At 38.3% G+C, this 12,961-nt stretch overlaps 1 protein-coding gene and 2 long non-coding RNA genes across 4 annotated transcripts; all 3 read left to right on the forward strand.

The window, feature by feature from the left end:
• Positions 1–115: 115 nt before the first annotated feature.
• On the forward strand, positions 116–6,132 carry LOC114520113. 2 transcript variants are annotated; one of them, XM_028540326.1, is made up of 3 exons: positions 116–5,049; positions 5,327–5,400; positions 5,852–6,132. In XM_028540326.1, the coding sequence occupies exon 1, from the start codon at positions 3,398–3,400 to the stop codon at positions 4,310–4,312; it is 915 nt and encodes a 304-aa protein (XP_028396127.1). In that variant the 5' UTR covers positions 116–3,397; the 3' UTR covers positions 4,313–5,049; positions 5,327–5,400; positions 5,852–6,132. The 2 variants fall into 2 exon arrangements, with proteins under 2 accessions (XP_028396127.1, XP_028396126.1); XM_028540325.1 differs by having other exon boundaries at positions 116–5,400.
• Positions 6,133–6,234: 102 nt separating this feature from the next.
• On the forward strand, positions 6,235–9,498 carry LOC114520071. The gene is made up of 3 exons (XR_003686659.1): positions 6,235–7,534; positions 8,484–8,560; positions 8,809–9,498. It is a non-coding gene; the product is annotated as an uncharacterized LOC114520071 (long non-coding RNA).
• A 188-nt stretch (positions 9,499–9,686) lies between these two features.
• On the forward strand, positions 9,687–12,519 carry LOC114520128. The gene is made up of 3 exons (XR_003686666.1): positions 9,687–9,920; positions 11,095–11,173; positions 11,539–12,519. It is a non-coding gene; the product is annotated as an uncharacterized LOC114520128 (long non-coding RNA).
• Positions 12,520–12,961: the final 442 nt, after the last annotated feature.

The raw sequence follows: 12,961 nt of genomic DNA on the forward strand, positions 1-12,961 counted from the left end.
ACTTTGACGAATTTAAAGATAGGAATCGACAATTCAATGTTCCTTTTTGTCAAGGCTGTGTCGCTTCTTGTGACGTCTGGCATTCTCCATCTTCCTCCATCAGTCAAGCATTTGGGACAGGAGGGGCTTGTAAGGGATGATACCCAGTTATCCCTCAGTATCAAGGTGGATCCCATCACGAACAGGAATCCACCAATCACGAACAAGGACACACCGACGTCCGGAAGATGATCTTCGAGCACTGGAAGCCAACTGATGGAATTTTGTGTGAATACTTTCAAAATGTCGACCATCCAGTAGCACGACTCCATTACGTGTCCAAACACAGGTAGCCTTTTCGAAATCAACACCAGGTGTCTTGTCAGATGACTAGACCAGGAGTTAGGCTCTTGCTTGGCGTCATGGAAGAACAAGCGTTTAAACCAACCTTTTTGAACCTTTAAAAAAAGTTAGTTTCCTTTAAATATCAGTTTGGCCCAAAGCAAAAATGATTTTGGTAACTTTGGTCGCGGGAATAATGAATGTAGCTTCTGGGTGCATGTTAATTGTAAATACAACGTAACTTTCATGGAACAAATGCATAGATTTCTATTAAATTTGCGAGGTTTTTCCTTCCACAACTGGTGGTATTATTCTCATGAGATATACATTGGCATGCCCACTAAGGTGCCTGTCTGTACGTTTGAAAGAGCTTTCTACTATAGGCTCTCTTCTTGTGCAGTACGTAGGCCAACATTTTTCTGCCATCTACAAGACCAGTTCTCACTACGTAACGATCACCCTTCAACTACGAGTAACTCTTCTCCTATTATTGAAAACTTTAGTTTTTAAATCTACAGAGTTCTTCACATTACTAAATCTAACAATTATGACATCCTCGCCTTTCTTCAAGCAGTCGTAACGATATCAATTTTTGTTTCGCTTAATAGCCTTCCACGGACATGATCGACAATTTCTTTCTTTCGGGGTTGTATATAGCTACGCGTATTGCAAAGTATTTTATTTCATTCTCTCCGAACTGAAGATGACTTCGAAATAAATCATTTTTGAATCATATTTTGAGTTATCAAGATGTCTTGTCTTTTCTGAATTGGTTTTTTACTTTACTTACTTGTTTAGTCTGTGTCGTATGGCTGGCTATCCATTGGGAAACGTATCCTGTCCGCAGTAAACACACAATGAGTCCGACTATTATGAGGTCTCGTCCAATGCGCGTTACCCTTGATTTGAAGTTCAAGTTCTGCTTGGAATACGGTAATTCCAACGCATAGCCGTACGTTTTTTCATCCCGTGCCGGCTCACTTTCATCTGAAATCTCGTCGTTCAAAGATTTCTCCATTTCCGAGATTCCGAGTGAACTTCAAATCTGGTACATCGATGCGAATATTAATGACGTCACAATTGCACGTGTTCTCTGTGGCGTGCCACGCGCGCAACGTGTAGAATCCCGCGTGTACACCGCGCAGGTATCGAAGAGAAAGATGCTAGATTTCAGTCTTGGAGTTTTGAAACGGTACGGGATTTCATGTTGAATGCCATCATGAGAAAACCGCTAGGGTTTTAAAAATGGCGTGCTGAGCGAAACAGTATGAAAACTGATTCTGACGGATTTCTGCCATCAGCTGATCAGCCTGCACTTGTGAATACGTGATCCTTATGAGTTTAATTTGAATACAAAGCGTGCACTTGAATGCAACAAGATAAAAAAATAACGCGTAGACATTTCATGCGACTGCTACGAAATTTGTGAATTGTTGAAAATTATGATGACTCTTTGCCGGTGGGCAGTGTTTTTTCCTGCCATTATTGCGATATGAGATTGATGTGCCGCCAGTGCCGGGGATGCGCCTAGGTTCTAGCCAGGAAAATCACGTGCCTTATCCTCGAGTGAAGTCTGCCAGATGTTTCTGTCACCTCAGCTGCTATATATATTCATGATCGGGTTATTTTTTTTCTCCCATCCAATTTTAAGTTAATCCGCTTTAAACCTTTCATATCTCATTATAAACTTGAAGATTGAAAATATTTGGTAACACTAAAATATCATTAGCCGCTTACTGCAATATGTTGATCACAAATAAATTGAATCAATAGGAAACCGACAGGAGAAAGTAATATCTTAGTCGCAAAGCATCGCACGCCGATGCTAAGTTAAGGTATTTTTTTAAGCTATTGTCTCAAGGTGTTGAACTAGGCGTTGAATAGCGTTGTCATTTTTTGTATTGAAACAGTTTGGTCTCTGAATTAGCAATTCTTTGTGATGAAGACAAACATGAATTTAAACTTTGCTTAATGAGTTAGCAAATTTGTTGTTATGGTAACGCTGTTTTATTGACGTATTACGTATTCTTCATCTACTATCGCAATAGGAAAGTAATAAGAATCATTGAAAATGTTACACTTTTTTATTAACGAGAATTGACTGGTGGCGACGAGCACTTCGGGCCGCAAAACAGCGTGTTCTCGTATCGAAGTACTAAAATTGAGGCTATATGTGTTTATGAGGAGCTATGTTCAATGTTATCCTCGTTTTTTAAAGGGAATTGTTGAGGTATTTACTGAGGAAAGGCGCCGTAAGATATTCTCCAAATGTTCACTTTCAAATAGCGGTTCCTGCTTTAGTTTTAAGTCAACTGAAGAAAGTCTAGAAAATAAGTTAAAAAAGCGATGCTGAATTTCCTCCGGACGCTTATCCAAAGCTTGTGATCTAGAATGGGTTAATGTTGAACGGAAATTCTATTCTGATCAGTACGAGAAGAAAAGCCAAGTTGAAGAATTGTGATCTGGAAGAATTTGTGCGCACAGAATATCCTCTTTGACATAACTGTATTTAGTGGAGAAAGAGTTTGGGGAATTGCGGCTGAGAATGTTTTCAATAATTAGCTAAAATCTTTGGTTAATGCCATTTTAATACAGAAGTTTTGGGATCATTTTAAAGTTTTGAACATAATACGGTCTGAACAAGTCCGCCGGAAATCCGCTCCAAGCAAATGAGGGTATTTATAGTTTACATTTACGAGAAGTCGCGCCGGTCTTTGCAACGTTCAATAAAGCTTTCAAGAAACTGATGAATTTCTGATTGGAGTGGAGGCAAAGTCGAACATTGTGATATTGAAAGATCTCGTTCTGAATTGAGCAGTGGATACGAAGAACGTTTAGCTGTGTTTGTACTGTGAGACGACGACCCAGTAGTCCAAACAAGGAACCTTTTGCTTTCAAACATCGCGAAATTTCGTAAAAATAAATAAGGTATCTAACTGGCAATTTCGTATCGAGTATTATCTTCCGAAACGTGTGATCCTACCGCAGAAATCACATACTTCGTGGGGTTCCAAATAAGGTGCGACAAAACTATCACTTTCAGTTAACATTTGACTGCGGTAACAAAAAGATTAAAATGAAATGTCAACCGATTGTTTATTTTTCTGGACGCCACACATTGTCACCTGCTGCTTGGCGCATGATTAAATCCTTATCGCGTCACGTGGCTATCGTGGGACAGAGCGACGATCCTGAAACGGCTTATGCATTGATACACGATTCTGATGTTTTTCTGGTCTATTTGTACGCCGACGTCTGCCAGAACCTCTTCTTCCTCTACGAAATCGGCGTGGCATTTGTTCTACGAAAACCGATCGCTGTTATCCGAGAAACGGATTTAAAATTCTCGGAGATTTCTATCGCGAAGCATTTGTACGAAACTCGCATCTTGATGGAGACAAGGAAACGCGGTCCGTTTCAAACCTGCATCGTTTTTGGAAAGACCTGTAACTTGCCTTTGACTTTGGGAGATGTTTTCGTCTACTGTTATGAAAATTCGATGATTTTCAGGCCCTCGCCGCAAACAAAATGCATCGCATTGCTTGTTGATAAGATTTTCAGTCTATCGCGAGAACTCAGCGTTTCCAAGCAGACGTCCAACTCTGCAGTTAGAATAACAATGCAAAACAGCAGGTCAAATTTGCGTTTACAAGGTTACTCCTTTAAAACGGATTTCGATTTACACAAGGGTAAAGTATCTTTGCTTCCAATTGGCAAATACGATAACAAATTTCAAACCAATTCGATGATTAATGAACACAAATTAATTAGCAATAGGAAACGGCCGTCCGTTGATATCACTCCAGATATGAATAAAAGTAACCACTGTGGTATTCCAGATGACAACAGGCAAGGCCCCGTGAATTGCCCGCGAAAAACCGGTTTGAACATGTTAACGAACTCGTCAATCCAGTTATATCTGAGCAGCGAGAAGATGATGAGGATAGCCTGGGCTCGAGTGGTTCGTCGTCTTATGACGTCATGTATCTAAATGATAAGACGTTCTTCACGTCAGCAAATACGTCACCACTACCTAGCCCTATACCCCAGGGCGGGGTTTATTACCCGACAGCTCTGCCCGTGTACCCAATGGAGCTATGTTTCCCTCCGTTTCAAATCGAAAAACTCAATTTTGATAAACACGCTTTGCAGATAGCGAAAGCAGACAAACTACCGTCAATTGTACGGCGAAGAATTATGAAAAAGGAATTATAAGTTAAAATAAAGGAAATAAATAAATGAAAGAAATTTTTTGATAAATGCTACAATAATTAAGAGAACATACTGTAAAGCAATTTTGTAATGAATTTAGCTCAGGTAACCATGTTTTGTGATGATGGTGCTCATCCAATGAACTCTTTGTGTTTTGGCGACCTTTTTAAGCGGATTACATTTAGGAATTGCGTTTCATACACGTATCTTATATTGTTGCCTGCATATTCAGTTTGTATATTGGCATTTCCATTCTAAACAGCCAATCGGATCGTAGTATAATTGTCATAACAAGTACAAAAATATGTGCCAACGTCCGGAATCTTAGGCTGGTACTTGATCGTTCCCGATGATATTGTTAGGCCAAGGCTCGAAGCTGTGTCACGAAAACATCTCGTGCAGTTGTTCTTTGTCGGCTAACACATATATAATATCAAATATTAAGATTTTCTTGGTGATAATTGCAGTTACGTGACTAAATATCAACACAAGTATCAAGTGCTCAAGACGGTCTGGGTAAGAAAGAAATGTCAGTTATTCAATATTCAGTACCAGTTTAGCAACGAATTGAATGCGGTGCTGGTTTTAAGGAAGTGTTTGGCATCAACAGTTCTCAAAGCAACATGATTACTTTAGTGTATTTTCAAAACGGATCCATACATAGTTTATTTCTCCCTTTTTATCATTCAGAAAGCGATGTTTGATTACAATGCACGGGATCTTGCGCGAAATATATTGAACTATGTGCCTAGGTTGTCAATGTAACATTTATGTTTCTACCATTCTGGTTTAGTTTCGACACTGGCGTCAAAATGTTGCACAAATTTTATCTTTCTGTGGAAATTGTGTTCATTATATCGACTTTGGGTAAGAAAAACGGGATATTTAGTTCACATCAGGATGATTAATCTGACCGAGGGGAAACGACCTGCAGCTATAGCGACCGAAAGAAAATTCATTATTTTTGTTGTGATAAATTGCTTTATTTCTTTCGTCATTTTTTTGAACTAGCTGAAATACTACTGAAACTTTTCATAATCGGTCTTTTACGGTCCAGCCCTGTCACCTATTTCTTCTATCCCAATTTATTCCTGTATTTAACTACATTTTTAACGAGTCATGCATGCTGTTCATAACATAACCTTCCTCCGATTCAAGAAGTGACCTCGAAGTAAAGTTCTTGCATTGTATACCTACAACAAGTAGGAATTTCGTTTTAGACCAAGCAGCAATACATTTTCAGTAACCCAAATAGGTTGCATACAGAATCACAACTTCCAGTGATTCGTAGCGCATTCATGAATTTTTGCCGTTTAAGGATGCGCGTTGAAATGTAACGACTGCGGATACTCGTCAGAATTTGCAAAATCCCAACAGAAGTGCGGTAATGAGACGGTCAACTGTACCACGGGTTACTGTTTCACTGGATTTACTGTTCAACCTAACGGAGTTAAAAAAGTTGGAAGGGGGTGTGATTCAAGCGACCCTGCGAACAAGCAATGTCCCGATGAAAAAGGCAAAAGCATTTGTGACAAAGTAATAAAAGAAGGCAAATTTACATCCTGTTATTCTGAGTGTTGTACGACCGATAATTGCAACAGTTATACACCCACCCCCCCCCCACCCACACCCACCAACACACCACCAACACCACCCCACCCCTCCCCTAACAGTGCAAATGGTATCGCGGAGACCAAGTTATCTCTCTTCGTTATAATGTTTACTAGTTTATGGTTTCCTTAAGTTTTTGTTTCCTGGTATCATTAATAGAATAAAGTGTTTTTATTATCAGTAGAATAAAGTGTTTTATTTGTTGTCTGTTCGATATCTTGTGTCTTCTTGATGCAATGCTAAATTATTGAGCAAGAATAAGTGCATTCACTGTTACCATGACAATCAGCAGCTCGCTGATAGATTATCGTCAAAAAACAGGGTTGAACCTGTCAATGAATCTGCTGTAGTCCTGTTGGTGGTAAAAAAGGACTGGGCTCGAATGAGTCGACTCCGTCAGGGTAGAGTTCTCCGGGACGGAGTTTATTACCCGGCAGCTTTGCCCGGGTACCCGATGGAACTATGTTTCCTTTCCCCCATTTCAGATTGAGGAACTCAATTTTGATAAACACGCTTTGCGAATTGCGAAAGCAGACAGACTACCGTGCATTGTTTACTGAAAAGTTATGAAAAAGGAATTTTAAATATAATTGCAAGAACTGAAAAGGTTTCCATCGTACTTATTACTCTCGAGGGTCGTGTGGCGAGCACGTTTCAGAAACCAAAACTTTCACAAGAAGCTGATATCACGAATTACAAATTTGTTCGTTTGTCGATACTGTTTCTACCCGAAACAACCCGTTTTTGATATCCTTCAGAATGACAGCGAAGTGTCAAAATAATAAAACACGTTCAGACCACGTGATATACCGAATATACATGTACGTCATCACTTTGACAAGTCAATATTGTGCGTAATGTGAAATTAAGTCCAAGTCTTAAATCCAGGTTTTATCTGAGAGCCATTAAATATATCTTTTATGTTAGGATATGTCACTAAAGCGAGGAATGTATTAGTGAAAATAACTGAACAAAAACATCTTGCCATTTCTAATTTTGATTGACGATCATTTCGTTATAAATTTTATATAAATTATATATCAGCCTTCATGATATAGGTCCGTCAAAAGGGTCTGTTACGAAAATACTTCGCTTGCACTTTTATATGTTGAATATTTGCTATAGTGATGTACAATTATACGACTTTCGCCCATGACTGCACGTTATTGAAAGGTTCCGTACTTTTTTATTCACGATATTGAGCTGAAATCCATGACGAATATACGATAGTTGCAGACTGATATATACGTCATTCAAAAGAACCACGTGATCAGGAGATAAGTGGTCCATAGTTTGAATGCTTTAAAAGCCATCAAACTCATCATCTTGCTTCATCGACAACAACGCCTAATTGTTGGTCTATATTGAACAAAAGTACTATTAACTTAAGGTAGGTACCATATGTACCATACATGTCGAATAATGTACATATATTTAGTAAGTACCATGAGACTCACATGCAGAAAGCTAAGGAGCGTTAGGTCAAAAAGTCGAAAAGTTCAACTGAGTATTTTCAACAGTTGCTCATTGAAATATTGATATAGCATAAGTATATTCGTATTAATCTGAAACAGCAGAGAATGAACAATGTTTTTCAACTGTTGCCCTATTAATTAAATTGAGCTTCGATCTAACTGATGTTGATAAACTGATAACCTTTCCATGTAAGGCACCTGAAATATTTTCTCACAGTTATTTTAAGGGTTTTACTCAACCGATTGACACAAGTTCCATGAGAAATTATGATCGCCCTAAATCTATACTTTACAACCTCAGTTCCAATCTCGTATTGCTTGCTTTCAAGTAACTACACTCAAGTATAAGGTTAATTTGAACTACGAAATCAGCCTAAAGGAAAGCAATACTTCGAAAGCTCCCAAGAATAAGGTTAACTTTGTTCTCAAAGCACAAGCTTTTTTACAGTTCCTTTGAAAACAATTCCGAGTGTCGTTTCTCATAAATCATGTTCATGCATCTGTAAAATTGTCATGTATTATACTTGTATAACCGTGTGTATTCATGTATCTGTTTCATTTTAAAGTTAGCTGAATATAATAACAGCATTTGGACGGAGGGAAAATAATAGAAAAAACACGAACATACGCACGCATTTGATAGCGTAGCTAAGGAGTATAAAGAACAGAGAGGGGAATTCTTTTCCGAATGAAAAAGATTAAAAGAAGTCCAGTCCGTCAGACTGAATACCGCAACATCCTGTTATTGTTGGCCATGACTATACCAAGTTTCAGTGTTATTAATTTACAATTCGTAATATATATAGCTGTGGTATCACACCGTGCACAAACCAGTAACATTCATTCTTTACCATTCTTGTTTAGTTACGACACTGCGGCTACCAATATGTTGGACAAATTTTATCTTTGTTTGGGAATCGTGTTCATTATAGCGACTCTCGGTAGGAAATGAGGCATTTTTTTCCTCTATTTCTACTTTTATCCTGTATTTAATTATATACAAACGTGACACTTTCAATTTTATCCCGAACAGAACTGAATAAAGATTGTGGCATAGACCCTCTCAGTCAGTCAGTTGCATTCGTCAGAAAGATAACTTGCATACAACTTATCGTGTAGTCTAAATAGGCCTTTACTTTCCCTCAGGCTTCAGCTGATTATCGCAATTCACAAATTCCTGTCGTTTTAGGAGATGCTTTAAAATGCGATTTTTGCCAATATTCGTCGAAAGACCCGCCATCCGCACAGAAGTGCGAAAGTAAGATCGTCAACTGTACGACAGAGTACTGTTACACAGGTATTCAAATTGATAGAAACGGAACAAGGTATGTTGGAAGAGGTTGTGATTTCACCGATCCTGAGGACAAGTTATGTCCTGATAAAAAAGGGAGGGAAACGTGTGACAAAGCAATAAAAAAGGAAGGTTTAAAATCATGTCACGTGGAGTGTTGTCAGAGCGATAATTGCAACAATTACACCCCAAGCAGTGCAAATGGCATCATGGCGACAAAGTTTACTACCGTCTTCCTGATAATCAGTCAGTTGTTGGGTCAACGTCTCGAACTCTAAGATTTGTACAACAGCCAGTGTCGTTTAGTCTTTTACTATAGTTTTATTTGCTTCCGAACTTGTCGTAATGGTTTATTGAGGTGTCTGGGAAATTTTAATACTGACCACTGGTTTAGTTGATAAATATCGCTTGATTATTAATAAAGTGTTTTTATTTGTTGTCAATCAGAATCGTGTATTTCTCAGTTAACTAGGATTTAACTATGCCAAATATAGTTAAAGAGTTTTATACAACTGACAATGAACGTGTCAATCAGATAAATGCAAATACAACTGAAGGCGTACAGGATGAATGAGACTCGGAAACATGCTTCGTTTTACAAATGGGTGCGTTTTTTAATTATATTGTATTTTAAGCCAAAATTTCACCTCTGAACCTTGATCTTGCTTCATATACGCGTCGCGAAAATCGCCGTTTATTTCACAGCAAACCCGCAGATCAATCATCTTATAAAAACTCACATGCACATCCCTTCAATGCCTACCTGTCTAGGCTGATCAACCGTCAAGCATCAGTGTGCAATGTGACGGTGTAAAATTTCCGAAGTCTGACGTCTCCACCCAAGACCGTAACCACACATATATAATAACAAGACCTCACTCGCTGTAGACAGAGGTAGCTTGATCAACTTTGCCACTCGACGCCATCTCGCTAAACAGCTCCGATAACTGGATATATATTCTGAAGATCTTGCATCACAAGGTACATCTATATAGGACCAGAAATTTCAGGTACCAAAAAACTTTCCTTTTTTAGTAATAACTTTCAGTAACAATAACGATTCCGGCATTTTATTGTCAATCAGTAAACAATATTATATCTTTTGCAAGGTATTTTACTATCAAACATTCGCATAGCTTCAATTCAATTATTTTTTTCAATTAAATACCAATAACATTGCTTGCACGAGAACGTAGTTTGAATCAACATCTCCACCTATAGTTACATCTTTCGCATTGTAATCTGAATTAACAAACATTTTGTAAATATGATGCATAATACCGCAAAATAGTGTAGAATAATAAGAATATATACTAAGATGTAAAATGAATAGTTTCGCCTTTATATATAGTTATCAATGCTTTCAAATGCTGACTTTTCGAGCCGTATTTTTGCCACAAAAATCTTATTTTGGCCAGGTAAAATAGAGTGTTTTAATCAACTTTCTGCGGCTAATCTCACCTTTTTAAACTCGCTTTCTCACACAATTTTCCATTACTTTTAGCTAAACAAGCCATACAGTCATAGAAAACATACACGTCTGCAGTAGCTGACGCAACGTTATAGACCTTTCTGCTTTTAGCTTTCACTGAGCACGCAATGCAAAAGGTAGTTTATTATCAGGCAACTTTGAGTTGCGATATCGCTCTGCTTAGAAGCGATTTTGTTTGTAAGAAAACCTTGCCGATTCTTTTCGCCTGTTTGTTAAACGAAATCGCTCCTGAACTTGGCGAAATAACAACTCAAATTGACGTTGACAATCAACTACCGTCACACATGACAGCTGAAAGGGGAAAGGTCTATTAAGACATGTCATGCTCAGTTTTACCCCGACTTGTCCTCCGTAATGTTTTTACTACAAAAAGGCGATGTATAAAGATGGCTCTTTCCAAAAATTCATCTTGATTTTTGTGTTTTGTTTGGGGACAGACTAACCATTCAAATAGAGCTAATTAATAGTATCCGGCATGAGGAATATATTGGCAAAGTATCGTTTCCCGCCCAAAACCGCACTGACTTCTGCTGACGTTAACTGCGAATGTGATGTCAACCACATAATGCGAGATGACAATTCATAAAACCAGCTAGCGTGCTATATATTTAAGTGTTTATCATGACATCTTCGACGGATGTCTCGTGAGTTTGCCGTCTAACTGCAATTTAATTTTTTTTATCTCTTCATAGTTTCGTTTCAAAACTTGTGTCAGAATGCTGAACAAAATAGTTCTCGCGTTGGGAGTTTTGGTCGTTATCTCGGCTTTGGGTAGGAATGATTGAATTTTTGAAAAACACTCACTACAGTCGGAACTTGTGATGTGCTCTTGAATCTTGATAGTCAGTTTGAGTGTGTTGCATATAATAGGCTGGATTTCACTTGCAGAAAAGTTTCTCACTTGGAAAATATTACAGTTTTCTTTCGAATTAAGATCAGGCCAGAACTAAGATATTTATATGCAGCTAAAATGCCATCCAGACGAAAATCAATAATATACCATCAAAGGATGATTATGAATAGTCTATATGAAAGAAAATTCCCCAAGATTTTGAGCTTGAAAAACACTAACAACATGATATTGACGCTTTAAAATCCAAGTCATTGTCTAGAGTTTACTTTATTCTCGTCATTAGGAGGAGCTTTGCAATGCAATTTTTGCATGTACTCGTCAGAGATGCCAGAATCCGAACAGAAGTGCACAGATAAGCTTGTCAACTGTACCACAGGTTATTGCCTGACTGCTATTTTTAACAATACTGCTGGAAAAATGTTGGCTGTCAGACATTGTGACAGCAGCGAAGCAAAGAAGAAGCTATGTCCTGCTGCAAAGGGCCAAAAAAAATGTGACGCGGAAATACAATGGAAGTCCTGTCTTGTGGAGTGTTGTACAACCGATAATTGCAACAATTATACTCCACCTAGTCAGGGTGCCACTGGCGTAATGGCGACCAAGTTTGCAGTTTTCTGGATGTTTTTTATTTGTTTATTGTTCGCTTAACTCGATGAACCACATTTATAGTTTCGTCTCCTCTTTTGTTAGTTTTGACCGTAACTCGACCGCTGTAGTTTGCATGCAATTTACCATTTGTAATTATCATTACACTACTTTTACGGCACACGGCTAACCGCAAACTCCAAATTTGAAATCATATTTCGAGGCCAACTGTTAGCTGTTCGAAGTTTAGGGTTGTTTATCTATGAAAACTGAAGCATGAATTAGCTGCTACTTGGAGGGCAAAAAATCAAAAACTTGTGAAGTTTGCCCCCAAAAGCGATTTGAAATCTGCCGTTTGCTGTTAGCCGTGTGCCGTAAACGTCAATCTTAAGGTTCCTAAGTTTTATGTTTACAGCGAACGTGAAACACGGAACTGCAAAGCTGAATTTACTGTTTGGGTATTAACATTAGCAAATAGCAATGACCTTACAACACTTCTGGATATCACGAGTTTTATATATAGAGCGTTTATGATTTAACGAAATAGTCACGAAGTTCGTTAGCGGTGTGGCTTTACCGCGGTAGACGCCAATCTTATGTCTTTAATAATCTCGATCAAGGTTTTCTTTACAAGGGTGACGTGGATATAACGGCATTGTAGAAATCGGTCCCAGGATCCCTGATTACACTGCCCGGATTGATTCAGCCTAGTTCCTAGACCTCTGCGCATATTAATGATCGCATACCCAAGAATGTACAAAAGGCCCTTAGCCTTAGGGGCTGAGCTCTCTGGTCACGATCACTTTGCCGTTCGCTCGAGACTTGTTTGCCGGTTACAATTTATAAATGTCGCCTCCCACTTCACGTTTTATCTTTTATTGTATATTTCAAATATTCAAGACAGTCTTAAACTGTTAAGCTGTCGAATATGATGTTGACGTGACAGCGAGTCTGGTGGCCACTGTGGGAACAAGCGTAATACACTAGGTAACAACATCATCTCGTTTCCTATGAATACAAAATAATTCATAAATAGAACCTATAGAAACAGGTCTCTTTGTTATAACCGATTTAAAAAACAACAAGAGGCGTGTTGACGTAGTTAAATTATCATATGCATA

The sequence above is a fragment of the Dendronephthya gigantea genome, unplaced genomic scaffold (assembly GCF_004324835.1).
Source record: "Dendronephthya gigantea isolate DGI-Jeju-01 unplaced genomic scaffold, DenGig_1.0 000015F, whole genome shotgun sequence".
Classification (NCBI taxonomy): domain Eukaryota; kingdom Metazoa; phylum Cnidaria; class Anthozoa; order Malacalcyonacea; family Nephtheidae; genus Dendronephthya; species Dendronephthya gigantea.